At 54.0% G+C, this 17,946-nt stretch overlaps 6 protein-coding genes across 6 annotated transcripts; 2 read left to right on the top strand and 4 right to left on the bottom strand.

Annotated features, from left to right (window-relative positions):
• Positions 1 to 1,219: 1,219 nt before the first annotated feature.
• Positions 1,220 to 2,088, top strand: PG994_000691 (uncharacterized protein; the record flags this gene model as incomplete). Its single annotated transcript, XM_066852100.1, has 2 exons — positions 1,220 to 1,711; positions 1,801 to 2,088. 2 exons carry the CDS (start codon positions 1,220 to 1,222, stop codon positions 2,086 to 2,088), a joined length of 780 nt encoding a protein of 259 aa, XP_066722732.1.
• Positions 2,089 to 2,618: 530 nt separating this feature from the next.
• Positions 2,619 to 4,469, bottom strand: PG994_000690 (g protein-coupled receptor protein; the record flags this gene model as incomplete). The annotated part of the gene is made up of 3 exons (XM_066852099.1): positions 2,619 to 3,101; positions 3,257 to 4,166; positions 4,243 to 4,469. The coding sequence occupies 3 exons, from the start codon at positions 4,467 to 4,469 to the stop codon at positions 2,619 to 2,621; spliced, it is 1,620 nt and encodes a 539-aa protein (XP_066722731.1).
• A 3,265-nt stretch (positions 4,470 to 7,734) lies between these two features.
• Positions 7,735 to 9,221, bottom strand: PG994_000689 (cellulosome enzyme; the record flags this gene model as incomplete). The annotated part of the gene is made up of 3 exons (XM_066852098.1): positions 7,735 to 7,930; positions 8,023 to 8,709; positions 8,776 to 9,221. 3 exons carry the CDS (start codon positions 9,219 to 9,221, stop codon positions 7,735 to 7,737), a joined length of 1,329 nt encoding a protein of 442 aa, XP_066722730.1.
• Positions 9,222 to 9,913: 692 nt separating this feature from the next.
• Positions 9,914 to 11,367, bottom strand: PG994_000688 (C-type cyclin; the record flags this gene model as incomplete). The annotated part of the gene is given in 3 exon segments (XM_066852097.1): positions 9,914 to 10,843; positions 10,896 to 11,151; positions 11,165 to 11,367. 3 exon segments carry the CDS (start codon positions 11,365 to 11,367, stop codon positions 9,914 to 9,916), a joined length of 1,389 nt encoding a protein of 462 aa, XP_066722729.1.
• A 765-nt stretch (positions 11,368 to 12,132) lies between these two features.
• PG994_000687 (Palmitoyl-protein thioesterase 1) lies at positions 12,133 to 13,124 on the top strand (the record flags this gene model as incomplete). The annotated part of the gene is given in 2 exon segments (XM_066852096.1): positions 12,133 to 12,906; positions 12,921 to 13,124. The coding sequence occupies 2 exon segments, from the start codon at positions 12,133 to 12,135 to the stop codon at positions 13,122 to 13,124; spliced, it is 978 nt and encodes a 325-aa protein (XP_066722728.1).
• A 438-nt stretch (positions 13,125 to 13,562) lies between these two features.
• PG994_000686 (uncharacterized protein) lies at positions 13,563 to 14,846 on the bottom strand (the record flags this gene model as incomplete). Its single annotated transcript, XM_066852095.1, has 3 exons — positions 13,563 to 13,850; positions 13,908 to 14,220; positions 14,401 to 14,846. 3 exons carry the CDS (start codon positions 14,844 to 14,846, stop codon positions 13,563 to 13,565), a joined length of 1,047 nt encoding a protein of 348 aa, XP_066722727.1.
• Positions 14,847 to 17,946: the final 3,100 nt, after the last annotated feature.

The raw sequence follows: 17,946 nt of genomic DNA, 5'->3' as shown, positions 1-17,946 counted from the left end.
AGGAAAATACTGCGATAGAGAACACACACGGTCCATGACTGGTAAATCACTCTCTGTTTGATAGCCAACTGGTGCATCAATCTCATTCTCATAAGCCTCATTCTGCCTAATTGCAATTTTCGGATTCTTGACTGATCGTCCCGTTGGCCCTCATCCATGCGCGAGTTGCCAATGAGGAGCGGTTCATGTGCATGTTTGATCGACGATGGCATTTCCCAGGAGACAGGGAGATATGAGTCGGCTGTATGTTGGTATCGACAGATTACCGGCCGAAGATGAGATGGTCTAATTCAGACTTAATTGCACAAGGAGCAGGTGGTTGGCCATGGCTTCACATCTCGCTAGAACTGTTCTTCGGGTGCTTAGGGTGCACGTGGTTCTCGACGTGATTGCTTTGGATTCCATGCCGAGATGCCTTACCTACAGTAGCCTAGGTGAGAACCGTCGGAGAGATCCACACTGGCGATTCGAAACCAAGGTCGGGTATTGCTTATTCCTCTCGGTCCTTGCCTAGCCGGCCTCAATTGGCTGTCATCGACTCACGGCACCCGGTCCGAAGTCAGTCAGTCAGCTTACGGAGGCTGAAGCCTGCCAGTTGGATGATATACCAGGTACGGCTACCACCTGCCCATGTGCTTATTTCTGATTCCATTCCCCATTAGTTCACATCTTTCTTCAGTCCCTCGTCCATACCATCCATCTACCTTCCTGGCTGGTTACCTACGCGGGGGCAGGCCGACACTACTCTAGGTTACTGACTCGAATTCCACAGCGTTAGTGCTAGATAAGTCCATTTGATGCCAACTACCAACTAAATGGGACGCTACAGGACCAAAAGGAGCCCCTCCCGGACCCCGCGCGGTGGCGTAACGGTGCGGGGCAAAAAGGTCGAGCGTGATCGCATCCCAGATAGCAGCAACCACCCTCTCTCTCCTCTACCCTGTTGAGCAAGGTGTTCTCATGATTGCACGGGAGGACGAGCATACGCATTGTTTTAGTCACGGGAACCAATCGGGCGCATTCATATAAATATATATATACATATACGAGTCTCTTTCTTTCTTTTTTGAGTTACCGTTCATTGTTTGAGAAGACTTCGCCGCATTCACATTATTCGCCTTTACGCTATCTCGATTATTATATCAAAGCCCGACATTGCAACCCTCCCCCTATATCCCGAAATAAGCTCACGAACGTCACAAACCCAACGAACACAAAAATGGGCTCCACCGAGCCAACCCAACGCCCCCTCCGCCTCGCCATCCTCGAAGCCGACACCCCCATCCCGAGCGTACTCGCCAAATACGGCCCCTACGGCTCCGTCTTCGCCAATCTCTTCCGGCAAGCCTGCGCGCCGGAACCGCTTGAGTCCCAATTGGAACTCTCCTCGCACGATATCGTCCACGACTTGGACTCGTACCCGGACCCCGAGACGCTCGACGCCGTGCTCATCACGGGGTCCAAGCACTCGGCCTTCGAGTACGACGAGTGGATCGTGCGGCTCGTGGCCTACACGAAGCGGCTGCTGGAACAACCGGCCCGCGAGGATGGGCGCGCCCCCGTCCGTGTTATTGGGGTCTGCTTTGGGCACCAGATCATCGGGCGCGCCATGGGCGCTCCCGTGGGGCGTAGCGACCGCGGCTGGGAGCTCAGCGTCATCGACATGGCCCTCACGGACGAGGGCAAGCGGATCTTTGGCGGCGAGACCTTGGTACGGTTTGACACATACACAAGCAGAAGCACAGACACAGGAGAAGAGAAGAGAAAACAGACCAGTATACTAACCTGTCCACAACGCAGAAAATCCACCACATGCACCGCGACATCATCTTCGAGTACCCCAAAGGCACCATCCCCCTGGCCCACACCGCCGTCTGCGCCACGCAGGCCATGTACATACCCAAGCGCATGATCGCGCTGCAGGGCCACCCCGAGTTCACCGAGGACATGGTGCGCGCGATCCTCGAGATGCGCCACGACGGCGGCATCATCCCCGACGGCGTCTTCGAGGACGCTATGGGCCGCGTGGCCGACGCGCATGACGGCGTCGCCATCGCGCGGGCGTTTCTGAAGTTCCTGCGGGAATAGAGTAGTAGCTGTAAATCGAGGGGCTTTCGCAGCGTTTTCAAATTAGGAAAATACGTTTCTCTTCCTTGGGGGATGGAGCACGACAATATAGACATGGCTGGCTGGGTCCGGGTTGGATGGCAATGCATATTCGAAAGACTGTACATACGAGTGTATCACATGCGTGACACGAGACGGAACGGCGTCATGTGTGTAACAATGTTGTACTTGGATAGATTTGATTTAGATTATGGCCCTGTATGGATGAGGTTGTGTGATGCCTTATATGTATGCTATAAATCCATGTGCCCAATGCAATGGTGTGGTATCTTCCTAAATAGCAGAGTCGTAAAGTCGTATAGATGTGCCAAACGCCGCTCGTATGCATCAGCCCCGTGATGCTGCGCGCGTGTGAGCCGTATGCCGCAATAAACGCCCGCTAATTGTAAATGCTCCCCTTCCCCCCTTTTCCAATGCAAATAAAATGCAAAGTCTAGACCCCAATATGAATATGTCCCCTTGCCCCCGTATATAGATGCCGCCCCCTTGCCTCATGTCGTACCGATTTCCTCTTCCTCGAGGGTATCCCACCACTCCCTTGATCGAGGTGCTGGTCGTTCACTATGCTGGGCTGCTGCAGCCTCGCGCTCAGCGTTCTCCTGGTTTCTGCGATCCAACGCCGCGCTCGCGTCCCGAAGCTGTTCTTCCCTTGTCCGGCCCATGGTCTTTTTATGCGTACCAAACCTGACTCTCCTGGCGAATCCCTCGATGAATCCTCCCTGTAGGTGCAGCCAGGGTTGCTCCCACGACGAGAAAAAGCAGCAGTCCACGGCGGCCCCTATACAGAGGCTGGCCACGCTCGTAAGCAAGAGACCGAAGGGCTGCTCCTGGTGTTCGGGGTTGGAGGTCGTGTAGATGTGCGAGACAAAGGGCGCGATCCACGTGATGATGTACATCAAAGGATACACGAACAAAAGTCGGAGCTGCTTGCGCATCTTCACCCTTGATTGGTACAGCGCATCCTCGGTGACGGACTGGGTCAGATGGATGGACGATGATGAGGTAAGATTGCGGGCCGGGTTGGTTGTGTGGAGGATCCACCACCGCGCAGCGGCCAGGAGGGGTTGCGTGCGGAACGGTCAGCCCCTCCACTGCGCTGTTGCCAGGGTTTGGGTTTGTTTGACTGGACCATCTCGAGTCCCTCTTCTTTCGGAGCATCCCGCAGCACGGGTTCTGGCGGTGTAATCCCTGATGTGTCGAGGGCGAAAGAAACGGTGGTGGGAGAAGCCGAGTCTAGACCAAACTGCCGCGTCTGCGGGTGGGACAAGCCCTGGAAGTCCGATTCCACCCAATTCCAAGGCACCGGTTCACTCTGACTTTTTCGCAGCTGGTTCAGATGCGGCACTCTGTCGTCGAGCTTGAGGGTGCTGACTGTGGACGTCATCGATTGCTGGCGTTCTCGTTCGGGTAGCTGGTCGGCTGCCGGCCGCGGCGGAGACGGGCCTAGAAGACCGTGAGACGCCAATTTCGGGGTCGGTGGTGGTTCGCGGGCTCGCGACATACACCTTACGTGGTTCCTGAAGGTCGATGGCGCGGTGTTGGTGCTGGCTCGTCTTTGCGCCAGTTGGAGTCGATAGAAGCGGAACCCGAGGAAGAGATATAAACCCGAGTAGGTGCAGATGATGACGGCAAAGATTATATAGCGCGGAATCCAGCTCAACGCCATTCTATACCACAGAGGCGATACCGGCAGATAACAATGCGGACCAGTGTTCACATACCGCTGTCCAGTAATGGGCACGATGGCCGCCAAGATAAGAGGGATGACGAACCAGGCGGCATAGGCGTACCGCCGGTAGGGGTAAAGGCCGTTCTCACCGCCAGACCGCTGCGGCCGGAGGATGAACAGTGCCGAGTGGATGGCGACCATGAGGACCGCGATATCGGAGGCCTCGATGGCGGATGTGAGAAAGAATGCGCTTACTTGGCACAATGTGTCCGACGTATCCACAGGGGTCCCCTGGATGAAGTAGACAATGGGACACAACATCAGCCAGAACGCCTTCATCATGTCACTTTGGATCAGCAACATGATCAGACTAAGAATTCAGTGTTAGCCATGGGCTGGGCATGATGGGCCGCGGCCGGGACACAGCGGCGGGGAATAAGACTTACTCTTGTCGAAAGCTCCGTCGCATCCTTACGAACCAGTAGAAGGCGACAAGCGCAGCGAAGACGCTGATGGTCGAGAGAGATAACGATACAGACTCCAGTATATAGAGAGTGTGTGGGGTGAAGCTGACAGGCAACCCGTCTGGGTTCTTGTCGACTCCATCGTCGGTGCCGTTAGCTACTCTGGGGACGACGAGCCGAGCAAAGGCGGGATGAGGCTGATGTGCCATTTCGGATATAGCTTGGGCCAGCTCGGGTCACGAAGCGATGACCAGTTCAACAGACTCAGCATCTCAAAAGTCGTGATATCTCGAAGTAGCTCCGGCGATGGTGGTGAGAGTAGCGGTGCTGCATCCGAGGCATGAAAACAAGATGCACAGCTGGTCTGGGTCTGGGTCTGGTAGTAGTCGACGATGCCTTCAGTCAAGTTGTTCGGAGGATGACCTGGGGATGCAAGTGACCTTCAAGCAAGTTGAGCCAGAGCGAGCGGAAAGTATGGCACGAGTGCGTGCGGGAAGGGCGTCCACAAGTCTGGCGATAGCAAGCCCTGCAAAGTAAAAAAGCGAGCCAAGCCCGAGGAGATCGTAAAGCGGGTGTAGGTTGTGTGTATGTATTTCCGATCCAAGCTACGCGCCGCGCATGTTCTGGGTGGCTGGCGGTAAAAGAGGAAGTTTACTTTTCAGGATGATATGATCAAGAGTCCCAGTAACTCCCACGCCCCCAAACTCAAGTGTGCAAGATGGAATAAAAAAGCGTAAAATGGCGATGCAAGCATGGAAAAAAGGAATGGGTCAGCAATAAGGAAAAACACAAAAAAAAACATGAATCGGCTCGATGCTGGACCAACCCCAGAATCCAGTCGAGGAAAACAAGAAAAGTTGGCAAATTACCATGAGATCAAGTGGTTCCACATAAGAACGGGCATGTAGAGCCGAACCGAACTGCCCGCGTTGTTTTCTTCGGTTTTCAAGACGTTCGTTCGTTCCCTACATTACTGGATTGTAGGTACATTATACGGGCTATGCAGGCAGTCGCTTTTATTCCCCTCGTCTGCTGTTCGACGTGGATGGATTAATTGCTTTGCCTACGGTATTAGGGTATTTTTTGTTCCTGAGTCTAAGAGGTCATTAAACTCCTTTGGTGGCCCTACTACGAGCTAAGAGATCCCTTAAGCCGATGTGTATTGATGAACGATTGGACTGCCTGCCGGCTTAGGCATGTACATGCTTTCAACGGCCAAGGGCGACAGAGCGTTTTTGACGCGGGAATTCCTGGCGGTGAGGTTGCTACCGCGGTACACAGAGTAGGTTACGATGTACCTATTTCCCTGTAGTCCATTTCTTGGCGGATGAGGCTTAAATGCGTTGGATGACGATGATTCGATGGCGGCCAGTTGGACTGGAGGACTGTACAACCGCGCCCATCCTCCAGGGCCCCCCCCCCTCAAAACATCCCCAGGTCTTACTGTTTTCTGCCCACCTGCCCGCAGTTCACAGCCCGAAAGCCAATGACGTGACCCCGTTACTTTAGCCCCGACCTGAGCCCCGAGAGGTGCGAGTGTGATTGCGCTTGGATCCGGTGACCTCAGTGAATGCAATCTCGGGATCTTCTTTCCTTTTAAGCGGACGGCCAACGACAGACAGGCAGAGCCGGTACTCCCCGCCAATGCAAGTCATCTTCGAGTTGGAGAAAAAAAAACAATTTCATCTAGTACTGTCGTCTGTCGGTGGGACTTTTGTTCAGATGACAAATTCGTGAGACCTTTTAGATCGGATGGATCGTCGTCCCATTTGATTAGGTACATGTACATATGCACCTAACCTGCTTGTAGTCTAAGTCAAATTGACTCTGACTTGGAAATCGCTGTTATTGTCGGGGATAGGGAGGGGGAGAGGCTCGCGGCTCGTCAGATGGACACCACCGGTTTCGCCAAGAGCCAGTTTTATTTAAACGGGATCGGCGCCTGCGCAACTGCGTGTCCTGCTGCTGTCCAGTACTTTGCCCCCAGGTCGCCGATGCGGCGCACACCGCCGCTTGGATTGCGCCCTGAACAGTGAACCGGGCTGGCAGGTCTCAGGTCTCGTGATGAACGGGTGAGCGTCGGAGCGACATCGTATCTGTTGGTTCTGGTTCGTTGGAGCGCGCTTATTCGATCCCTCGTATGTACACCGAGACGAGCAGAGCAGAGGGAGGCCAACCTACTACTACCGGTACAGAGTACTACTACGCCTTATCATACTACCTACGCGCACGCGACATTCCGTTTTCCGCAGTGCCCTTGGAATCTAAGGAAAGGGACCGAGATGACAAGGGAATCGGAGCATGGGCCATCCCTGGAGTTACGGAATGAGAGGGAAACTAAGCTAGCTTGAGATGGCACTTGGTCGGACGGGACCCGAACTGTTGATGGTGATGCCGTGGATTACTGGTTAAGTGGCCTGCTAGATTGGACGACGGAAAATAAAATGAATAATACAAGTTATTGGAATTAGCGACGAACAAAAATAGCTGACAAGCAAATGCCCCAGGCTGCCAGCCGTCAATGCTCCGATGCTGGTTGGCTGGCAGAGGGCCTGCATAAAGGGCACTGACAGTGGGCAAGCCATTAGCTTTTGGATGGTGATCCATTCCCTCATCAGTCCTGCAAGTGATCTGCGATCCATCCCTCCTCCCCTCCTCGAGTCCCTCATGTTTCCACTGCCAAGTCCTCAAGTTGGAAAATATAACACTGCACACACGTTTTTTATCATCTTTAAACCCGACCGACCCGAAACAGAACCCCGAAATCCCATTTAGTATCCATCTTCCGAATGTCCATCCACCCACGTTTGCTGACGAATCACGGGAGTATAAGCGAGGCGAGATCCAATCTGCCCAACCACCTGTGCGTCCATGCTCGTCCGCACGCAGCACGCTGGTTTAATAAGGTCATCCCGTGCAAAGCTATGGTCACGATGGGTAGCTCATAACGCCAAGCTGATCTGGTAGACCCAAGATTCCACTCCCACTGCCTCGTACAAGCTGCATGAGAATCGAATGATCATAAGATAGGTAGAGACTGTTATAGCCGTACGGAGTATGTACTACAAACACGAGTCCCACTACTAAGTGGCATTACATAATGGACCTTGGCAGAAACATGTTTACTTAAGGGGTTCGGGGGCTTTTGCTTTTGTCGTAATATGTGAAGATCAACCGGGTTAACAGGGGCGTCGGAGGATGTGATGAACGTGAAGGATTGAAACCAGCCACCCATGGTGGGGATCTGTCACGCGTGGCTATTTATATCTTTGCAGATACTGTTTGGAGTTTCTGCTGCGGCACAAGCAAGGATAAGCCGGCAGCCAGTACAGTAGTGAATCAACAATGTCTATTAACACGTTGCGAACTCATTGACACGTGAGATCAACCTCAATATAAAGTATGGTACAGCTGTACGGCCATTTGGTACTCGACCCCTGAGGGAAATTGCGAAAAGAACACCTCTCACGCATCCTAAGACTTCCCACCAGAACCCCCCGCCACCTTCAGCGTCACAACGCTGCGCCCCGGAACCGAAACCGTGACCGCCGCGCCATCCGTCTTCGCCTCCGTGCTCGCGAACGTGTTGCCCTGGTTCGTGAGCCAAGCCTGCGCAGAATCCCCGACGCTCACCCCGCCGCCAAAGGACGTCTTGACCGACTGCGCGCCGCTGCCCGTATTCGTGAAGACGATGACGACCGAGCCGTCGGTATTCAAGAACGCCCCCGTGATGACCCCCGACGGCGACCCCGTGGCCGCGACGCGGCGCGCCCCCGCCGGATGTGGCGCGACCACATGGCGAAGGCCCAATAGATGCCCGACGGCTTCGGTTCGGTCCCGTCGGTGGCGTCGACGAGGTGGGACCCGGACTGCGTCTGGCGGATCTCGAAGCCCTCCCAGAACAGGTAGGCCGAGAGATTCGCTTGCACCATCGCGACGGCGAGCTTGTTGGCCCACGTGAACCCCTCCTCGTTGGCGCCGCGGCTGTACCACGTGCTCACAAACGTGTTGCCGCTGCCGCTGCCGGGCCCCGCCTCCGTGTTCCACGTCGGCAGGTCCGTCTGGCCCAGCGGGCTCCGCGCGTCGGCCGTGTACGAGTGGCTCGTGATGACGCCGAGGTACTGCGTCGAGCCGGCGTTGGCCAGCGCCGTCGTGTACGTGCTCTGCATCTGCCAGCCCATGGCGTCGCAGCAGATCAGGCTGACGTCGACGCCGGCGGCCTGGGCCGTCTTGTAGAGGGTCGGGATGAACGAGATGGCCTCCTGCGCGTTGCTGCTGATCTGCATCTGCGAATAGCCCGGTGTGTAATCGGGCTCGTTCAAGAAGCCGAGATGGGTGATTTTGAACCCCGCCTCGTTGTAGTACTTCACGTACTGGACTAGGAAATCGGCGTATGCCTGCCGCCAGTCTCCGGAGCTGCAGGAGTGACCTGTAGTGCCACATAGAAACCTAGGTTTGGGGAATTAGCCAAGTGGCTCGTCAGGCTGAAGGAAAGAGTTTAATGGGGTTCATTACCCAGGGGTTGCGTCGGAACCACTCGTTTTCATGAATCCAGGAGCGCTCCAGGCGTCGGCAATGATGGTCTTGACTCCATAGCTCGCAGCCTGTTTTGTGAACCAGAACTGCCCGCTGTCATCCCCATCCCAGATGTAGGATGGTTTGCCGGACGGAGAACCTGGACTATTGGGAAGGATACTGTCACCCCTTCCACCAGATCCGACTCTGTTACGGATAATGCTGAAGCCCGCCCCGGTGGTGATGTTGAAGAGGTAGTCCAACGCCTTCTGTCGTGTCGAAGCAGGAGCGTTCTGGAACTCCTTGGCACGGCCGAAGGCTTGAGAGAAGCCGAAGCCGTCAATCTGCTGGTACTTGGTGCCGATGTCTACGGTGACAGATGCCTGAGAGGCAGCAAGTCCGGCAAAGCCGCCGAGAACGACTAGCTTGGAAAGAAGGTATGCCATGACCGATGATCTGCGGCGCTGCGGAAACAGGAGAGGTTATCGCTGAATATCCTCTATTCTGCCGCTTAGCCAAAGCTTCATCGCACGTATATATGGCCAAGCATAGACCCTTGATCTCATGTTTACCCCATGTTCACCCTCGCCAATCTGCCCCTGTGCCGGTCCATTGCGTAAACCCGTTTCATTAATACGAACGCGGATTAAATCCTTCCGCATACTATAACCATGGAGCGACCAATGAGGCAACGTGTGGATATTGAGGTCGTATTCCTCCCTATCACCAATTGTGTGGTCCAAGACCACCCGTGGAAATACCCTTGTCCGACGGGCCCCGTCCATGCAAGGACCTCAACCGGTAGAGCATATGATTGGAGGAAGTTCTGCCACTTTCTGTTTCCCCAGTTTTGCCAAGGCATCGGATCGGGCGTTGTCTAAAGCGATGCGAATGGCAACATAGTCCATATGCTTCTGCCCCCTGGGACAAGTCGAGCGGTGAAAGCATCCAAGAAGGTTTCCTCGGTGTGGCAGAATGCAAGTACATGTGAGGGAATAGCTTCGAGCGAACAATCATCGTTTGATAGCTCAGCAAGTAGTTTAGAGGACAACGCGCAGTTGATTTTGAAAAGCTCAACCGGGCCCGGGTATCATTTTGTCTCACCACCGTTTGACGCCAAACATGCAACGCAATTTTGTTAGAAAAGAAACCGAATTCCCAATGCCGTGGTGTGATATTGTTTAGCGGAAATTGCCGCCGCCGCCGCCGCCGCGCCGCCCTTCACGGCGACGACCGCCATGCCAGCCGCCATCGCCCTGTCGTCCGTGACCGCCGTGACCACCCGGACCAAACCCAACTCCACCACCACCACGCCTACCGCCATGACGGCCGTGGCTAGGTCCGGAGGGCCGCTTAGGTTCGGGGCCACGGCGATCGCGGGATCTCTCGGGCTGGGATGGACCTCTTCCTCGACTTCCGTTTCGTATTCTTCGAAGTCATCCTCAAAGTAAGGACGCGTGATTTCCTGCTCCTCGCGTGCAGCGTCGCGGTCAAAGATAAACCTCTTCGTTATAGCTTCCGTATTGCCGATACCTCCACGACTGGCCGGAGGAAAAGGAGGCTTTGGTGCGTGAAACTCGCAATCCTGGCACCAAGAGGTGAAGTCGATGCCACGATCCTCAATTTCCTTGTTGATGGTAATTTTGATCTCAATAAACCTATCCAGGGGATACTTTGGACCGAGTCGCGTGTGTTTGTGGCTTTGGGTGTAGAGATCGAGCAGATCGCTCATAACTTCAAGCATGTGAGCTCGTGACACCTGGTACTCCTCGCAATTGATGGCGAGGATCTTGTGTTGATATATACCCGTGAGGCGTGAAGTAAGTTCGAGAAGGGATAGAGCTACGGTCCAGGTCGTCTTCTTGAGGGGTGCGAAGGTTTTGTAGATGTCGAAGGCCATGTCCCATGCCACAGGGTAGAACTCGGTGCTCCATTCCTCCTTGGTGAGAAATTTCTTGATGAGCTTCACCATCATGCCGAGCGGATAGCGGGCATTGAGATTGAACGCAAGCGTTTCTATCAGCATGCGCTCGATGCCAATCATGCTCTGGCTTCGTTTCTCAAACGCCTGAAGGTATTGTTAACGTGATGGACATGCATATTGTGCGATGTGTTCTCACCTTGTCATCCGGGGTACGCTGGTCAGTAGGATTGCTGATGTTCCAAGAGGCGCACACGACCTCCTTGGACTTCTTCTGGGGTGTCCTCCGTCTTGCAAGCAAACCAGAGGCAAGTAAGAGCTGCTTCATTGAATGGAAAATCCGTCCTCCCATAGTGCAGACGGAATTTATGCCAGAACGTGCAAGCCGTTGCGAACGTTTTGGCTGGGCTGCGAAGTGTATCAGCAATCTTGATCCGGGCTTGTATCGTATCGACCTGGAAAACTCACAGCCCGAGATTTTCTCTCACACTCTCAATCAGCGCAACACCCCCTAACCGGTACTGTTCCTCTTTGGAGACTCCTTTGGTAAGCATTTGAATATGCTGTTCGCAGATGAAGTCATGCTTTGTGATGATGCGACCCGGATCAGGGCCACGAGGTTCATTGCCGCCAACGGTGTCGTCGGCAGTTGACGTGGCTGTGGTAGCCATGCTGAGATTTTGAATTTGGACGAAAGTACCGCAGTCAGCGAGTGGTAATCCTCAGAGCCTTGCAAGATATTGGATATAAAAATGATCTTGAAGCTCTGCTCAGGCCGGTATTGTTGCTGCTGCTGGACTTGAATGTATCGCGGAAGATTGAAGCTTGAACGCGCTAGAGCTTGAGTACGCCGCCGCTACTACGTACTGTGGCAGTGCACATTTGTGGCTGCACCACCAGACCAGATTCATCATCGTGAAGCTACATGCCATGCTCTTTCCAGAGTTGGAGGGAAAGACTGACTGCTTGCAACTACTATAGATTCGAGTAGGCATTGCCAATATGATTAATTCCACCGCGCATTACGGAGTACAGAATGTTCTAACATCATAGAGTGCTCGAAATGCAGCATGATCGTACTTCTGGGGGTGTTGTTTCGAGAGGACCAACCTCCCCGGACTTTACATGCTGCCAAGCTGCTTGAGCTCTGGCCAATTAAATGGAAGCTGCTACCGAGCTGCTGCTGTTGAACGTTGCTGCGTGCGACTGGCAGTGCGCAACGTCAGGTACGTAATTGGATTATCCAGGCCCGTCTGCCTGTCAGCTCCCTAAATCACCATCACACATCATCAACTTCTCTCCCCATCTCATACCGGCAGGGCCGTTTAGAAACACAGTACTATCAACTTCCAAACACAACAATTTCCAAATCCAAACAAGCAAACAAAACAAACCAATACAACAATACAAAGAAACAAAAGTACCCGGAATCCACGATGCGCGCCGCAACCAAGCTGGCCTTCCTCGGGCTAGCCACCCAAGTCCTCTCCTCACCGCACCCCAAACAACAGCAGCCCCTCGGCTCGACTCTCAACAAAGACGACCCAGAAGATGACACGCCCCTGCCCCTGGTCATCTGGCACGGCCTCGGCGACAACTACGCGGCCGAGGGCCTGCAGTCCGTCGGCGCCCTGGCCGAGGCGGCGCACCCGGGCACCTTCGTGTACTACGTGCGGATGGACGAGCAGGCGGCGGCGGACCGGACGGCGACCTTCTGGGGCAACGTGACGACGCAGCTCGAGAAGGTGTGCGCCGACCTGGCCGCGCACCCGATCCTGTCGACGGCGCCCGCCATCGACGCCGTCGGCTTCTCGCAGGGCGGCCAGTTCCTGCGCGGCTACGTCGAGCGCTGCAACGTCCCACCCGTCCGCAGCCTCGTCACCTTCGGCAGCCAGCACAACGGCATCGTCGACTACCGCGCCTGCGGCCCCACCGACTGGCTCTGCAAGGGCGCCATGGCGCTGCTGCACGGCAACACCTTCAGCTCATACGTGCAGGGGCGGCTCGTGCCCGCGCAGTACTTCCGCAACCCCGCCGACGGGCTCGACCGCTACCTCGAGGCCTCCAACTTCCTCGCCGACATCAACAACGAGCGCCTCCTCAAGAACAAGACGTACGCCGAGAACCTCGCGGGGCTCGAGAACTTCGTCATGTACATGTTCGATGACGACACCACCGTCATGCCCAAGGAGACGGCCTGGTTCGAGGAGGTGAACGGACCGAGTCCACGCCGCTGCGCGCTAGGAAGCTGTACAGCGAGGACTGGATCGGCCTGCGGGAGCTGGACCGGAAGGGCGGTCTCAAGTTTGAGACCACGCCTGGTGACCACATGCAGCTGTCGGACAAGGTGCTGAACGAGACGTTTACTGAGTACTTTGGCCCATACGGAAAGAAGTTTAGAAAGGACGAGACCATGGGCGAGTTGTAAGCATTTCAGATATTGTCGGCTTAGAATGAACTGTTGCTATGTCGGGACGACATGGTGCTGACGACCCCTTTCGGGCCCAGATTGTCCATCCTGACCAGCCTGGCCTCGTCTTGGTCCTTCTGGTACTCAACAGTGTAGAACTTGGAGTACAAGATGCCGCCGTCTCGACTCTGCGATAGGTTGGGGTTCCTGTTTCCGCTTCTGGTGTTGAATTGGGTCTGGGTTCGAAGGGGTTATACGACAAATTGTAAGTAGTTTTCATAGCAGGCAGTGCAAGTTTAGAAGTACAACACGCAAGACATTTCTATTATTCGCGATATGCTTGGCCCTGACCTGTTTTTTCCCTCTCGAGAACGCCGTGCGATGCCTTGAAACCAACGGGCGCAGTATCCCCTAAACGCCACAGAAACGCAATCAAAGCGAGTACATGCAGATCGTTCAAACATCAACAGCCTTCTTAGCCGCGGCCTTTTGCTTCTTCAGCTTAGACTTCCTCTCGGCAATCTCCTTGTCTAAATCGTCGCCGGCGGTCTCGGCCTTCACGGACAGCTTTCCCTTGGCCTTCTTGGGGGCGACCTCGGCCTCGCTGGCTCCGTCCAAAGACTTTCGCTTCTTGCCGACGTTGGCCTTCTCAGGGGCCATGAGGGCCTTGGCCTCCTCGGAGTCGTCGGCCACAACGTCCTTCTCTTCGAGCCACAGCTCGTCAGTGAGCCAAATGGGCAGAGCCTAAGATTAAAATGTCAGTAAATTTCTGGTTGGGCGCATCCAGGGAGGTACACATACTGCAGACTCGGGGCCCTTGATGTAGATCGACTTGACATTCTTCCATTGTTGGGGGATCAACTTCTTCACCATTTCGTTTGCGACAGCCTCGGCGTTGGCGGCTATTTGCTCGGCGGTCCAGCTGGCGTAGCCGATACGGACCGCGGTGTTCGTGGACGGCGAGAGGTGCACTTGGACGGCGCCAACCGACTTCTCAATCTCAGCTGCCATCTCGGCCGCTGTGCAGGTGTTGACGGAGTCATCACCCCTGGCCTTCTTGCTCTTCTTCTCGTCACGAGACTGGAGATTGACGGGAATCGGTCGCTTGGCGGTGCTCTTGTAAAAGACCTTTCCAAGGGCCTCGGAAGGCGGTTGATGATTCTGGAATCACCGAGGAAAATGTCATGTTCCGCGAACCTGATCGAGAGAGCATAGTGTTAGAGACATGGAAGCAGTTGTGAATGCCGAGTGCGCATATGTACTCGGCGGTCGAGTAGGCACCGAGAGAACTTACAGCTTGCGCTGCTCTTCGTAACGCTTGTACTTGGCCGTCAGTTTTGTGAGATCAATGACTCTGTCGATGCGCTTCCGCCATTCCTCCGGGAAATCCTCGGAAGCCACGAGGTTCTTGTAGGCGCGCTGGGGCGAGGCCGAGATCAGGCATATGCTCAGCTCCGGATCGGTCGCGAGCTTATGCGGGACCGTGATCTTGTGCGGCTTGAGCCTGTTGTTGTCGGAGATGTGGCGCTTGGTGGTGACGGTCATCCAGATTGGCGTCTCGTTCGCGGCGGACTCGTCGTCCTCCAGCAGGTTTTTCTTGGTCGCGTTCGCGGCCTTCTCTTTGGTGGCCTTCTTCATGTGCACCAGAAGCGCCTTGGACGCCTTCAGGGTCTGCTCCGGGCTGACGGGCGCGACGACCTGGCTGTCGGAGCGCAGTACCATATCCTTTGCGGGCGCCATATTATCGATGGTTGAATGACAAAAGCTGATATAGTATTTGAGATATGTTTTTGCTGTTGTTATTCAGCGGTCCGTCCTTACACGCTGAAGCCAATGCTACTAAACTTTCTGAACGTGGGGCCTGTCTTCGTCCAAAAATTTCCTTATCAGCAGCGGCCTCGTTGATTTTCCGGTCGTTATCAGCCGATAACAGATAACCTAAGTTTAAATCAACCAGCCATGAACCAATCATATTCTTTTTGTCCCTGGCATGCTATTTCTGGAGAATTGTCCAGCCAGACAACTGCATTCTTTCTCGTACCCACTTGGTAGAAATCTGATCTCTGCGAGTTGCCGAGTTGCACGCTGCAGCTGTCAGGAACGTGGTATCACCAACCAAAACCACGTACCTGATGAAGCCCATGCTTCTGATTCCCCGCACTCAATATGACAAAAGCAGCATTTCCATGCGAGGAGCAAACCGCAGCGCAACCTGCGCCTATACCAACGCTCGGACATCAGCAATCCGGTTTTCTCTCTTCCATGTCTATCAACCAACGTGACTTGTTCTATACCCTGCTGTCCTATGCAGAGTCCCCTGCCTACGGAGATTTCGTTATAAAATCATCGAGGACTGGAATAAATATGTCCGCTGTTGGAACTTGCCGGCACTATCGATATTCATGACTCAATGTTCGGTGACTGGAAGTTGCTATCACAGGGGATCTTATCTGCATAGACGATGATGACCCACGCAATGCTGTTCTGCGAACATGCACGTAGCGTTGTCGTACTTGTTTTGGAGTCATGCCGGGCCACGAGTCAATTATATGTATACTTGTATGCAGTAGTATCCGTACGTACTACAGTACGCTACTCAAATAATCAAGGAAGCATGTTGATATCTGGGGTCCGGCTGGCTTATTCCTTCGGCTATGAAACGCCGTTTAGAATAACGTACCGCGAGACAAGTTAACTTGTTCGTCGGAAGTTGAATGTTCGTTCGTATGAGCACGTGGCGCCAAATGTCCCGTAGTGTACGGAGTAATTGCGCTTCGTCCCGCTCATCCCCTTCTTGGTCCCCTTGCCGCCAAGGGTCTTTCGACCGGCCCACGAACCGTTCAGGCGAAAACCAGCGAGATGGGGCATCATCCGTGCCGGACATGTTACCAATTCCAGGTGCACTTGCGTTGTTGTCCTGCAGAATGCGAAACTTTGTTCTCTGGGGCATTTCCTAGGATGTCGTTTTGCAGCCGTGCGCGGGAACCGTCAAAGAAAAAGAAAACTTGCAGGCTGGAAGGGGTTTTCTTGCAAAAGGACCCGGGGCTTCGGAGGCGGGAATCGGGCGCTCACCTGCATATAGACGGGGCTTGACCGTGAACCAATTCCACACTTGCGATAAGAAGAGAGTATTAGTCATATAAATCCAGTATTGGTGTTTAACGGATTTGGATATGACAGCCTTGGTACAGTAAATCACCGCGATACAGGTATTCAAAGCTGTCTTGCTGAACCAATTGCATAGTTGAGAAAATCAAGCAAGGATCATGTATGTAGCGGGAACAAATCCGCCATAAGGGGTGGGAATGCATGGAGATGCAATACACTACATGGTTGAACAAACAAACAATACTGGGAGATATTGTCTTTCTTCCAAGCGAGACGTTGCAAGCCGGGGACTGATGAGCATAAGTCGAGCCAACTCGCGAGCAAAAGGCCCCAACCGGCCCCCTCTCCCGCTATTTATTGCAAGCCGGAAGAAAGAATTGATTGTGCGAACGCAAGGGAGTCTCTCGGCGGCTGCATCGAATCTTGCTTAGCCCCCAGCCGATAGTGCCACGCAGGTTCCTGGTTGCTACCATACGCATACGCCCAAGAGGCGTCACACCGCATGGCGATATGTAACCTAGGAACAGCGCGAGCCAGTCACCGATTGACGTTGGGTCTGGCCGGCTGCCGCCCGTGGTGGCATGGCGGTTGGTTGAGATCCGATTGCGGGGGAAGGACACACCCAGACGTACGTGCCATGCGGAACGAAAGCATGGGAAGCCAGCAGTAATTGTACACAATTAATGGAATATATAAAGTGCTGTTGCATCCCGAAGTTGGGTGATATTAATATGAAGAGTAAAGCAAGCTCATCACTAACATCAAAAGGTGGTTATTTATGGAATGTCGCAAGGGTTGCATCCTACCTACTAGCCAAGGGCCGCAAGGGCAATCGGCTTATGTACTCCTCATTCCGTCCCGTCAGATCACGAGTCTTCCGGAGGTACGCATCGGGGCATAGAGGACTTGTAATCCGGAAAGCTGCTGTGCCACACGTACTAGGAGGATTCTAACGTAGCGAAATTGACCGTTTCAGCCCTCCATTGAGCACACCATCAATGCGTCATGATCAGCATGTCAAGTGGAACAAACCTGAGTATGCTCAAAATAGCTGACGAGCGCTCACGATGGGTAGCATTGACCGAAACCTGTATGTATTGCTGACTATCCAGACTTGCCGGGACTCTGGATCATGTTTCCCATAGTAAGAATGAGTCAGCAACCAGTATTCAGCCGCACATAATAACCACTATATCCTCTGAATACCACGAGAGAGCCAGCCTGCATTAGAATAACTTGCTGAAGTCAGCGGTCAGCAGTAGTGTAGACCCTGTCTTTCTGATTATGTGGGATGGGAGACCAGGCTAGGCTTAGATATTGAACCTTTAACTCCTGCAATGCTACACACCATCAAGAAAGCTGCCATGCATCATACCCTACTTTTACTGCATGTTTCCTGATTCTACTTCTTCCAAGTATGCGATTCACCATGGCCGCCGGCCGAAAAAGGCAGCTCCACTCGGGACATATTCCAATGGGGGAAAAAGGATCGCAGCGCAGGCACATGCACGGGACACCCACCTGCTTAATCTAACAATGATGCCGGCTTCCTGCTCTCTAGCAAGAACAGTAATCGATGCTAGATGATGGGGGGTCGCGAAGGGAAAGAAAAGGGCCGGGAACGATCACGTTGGACAAAGATCGAACACATTCCCGTCAGGACTTCCCATGATGATTGTCCAGTCATCAATCACAGTGGAGCCTCACAGAACAAGCGTTGCAGTTCGTACAT

The sequence above is a fragment of the Apiospora phragmitis genome (assembly GCF_038363925.1).
Source record: "Apiospora phragmitis strain CBS 135458 chromosome Unknown utg000001l:1.0-2902119.0:1.0-2906034.0, whole genome shotgun sequence".
Taxonomy (NCBI): domain Eukaryota; kingdom Fungi; phylum Ascomycota; class Sordariomycetes; order Amphisphaeriales; family Apiosporaceae; genus Apiospora; species Apiospora phragmitis.
Note: the sequence above shows the minus strand (reverse complement) of the source record. Positions and strands in the feature narration are given on the sequence as shown.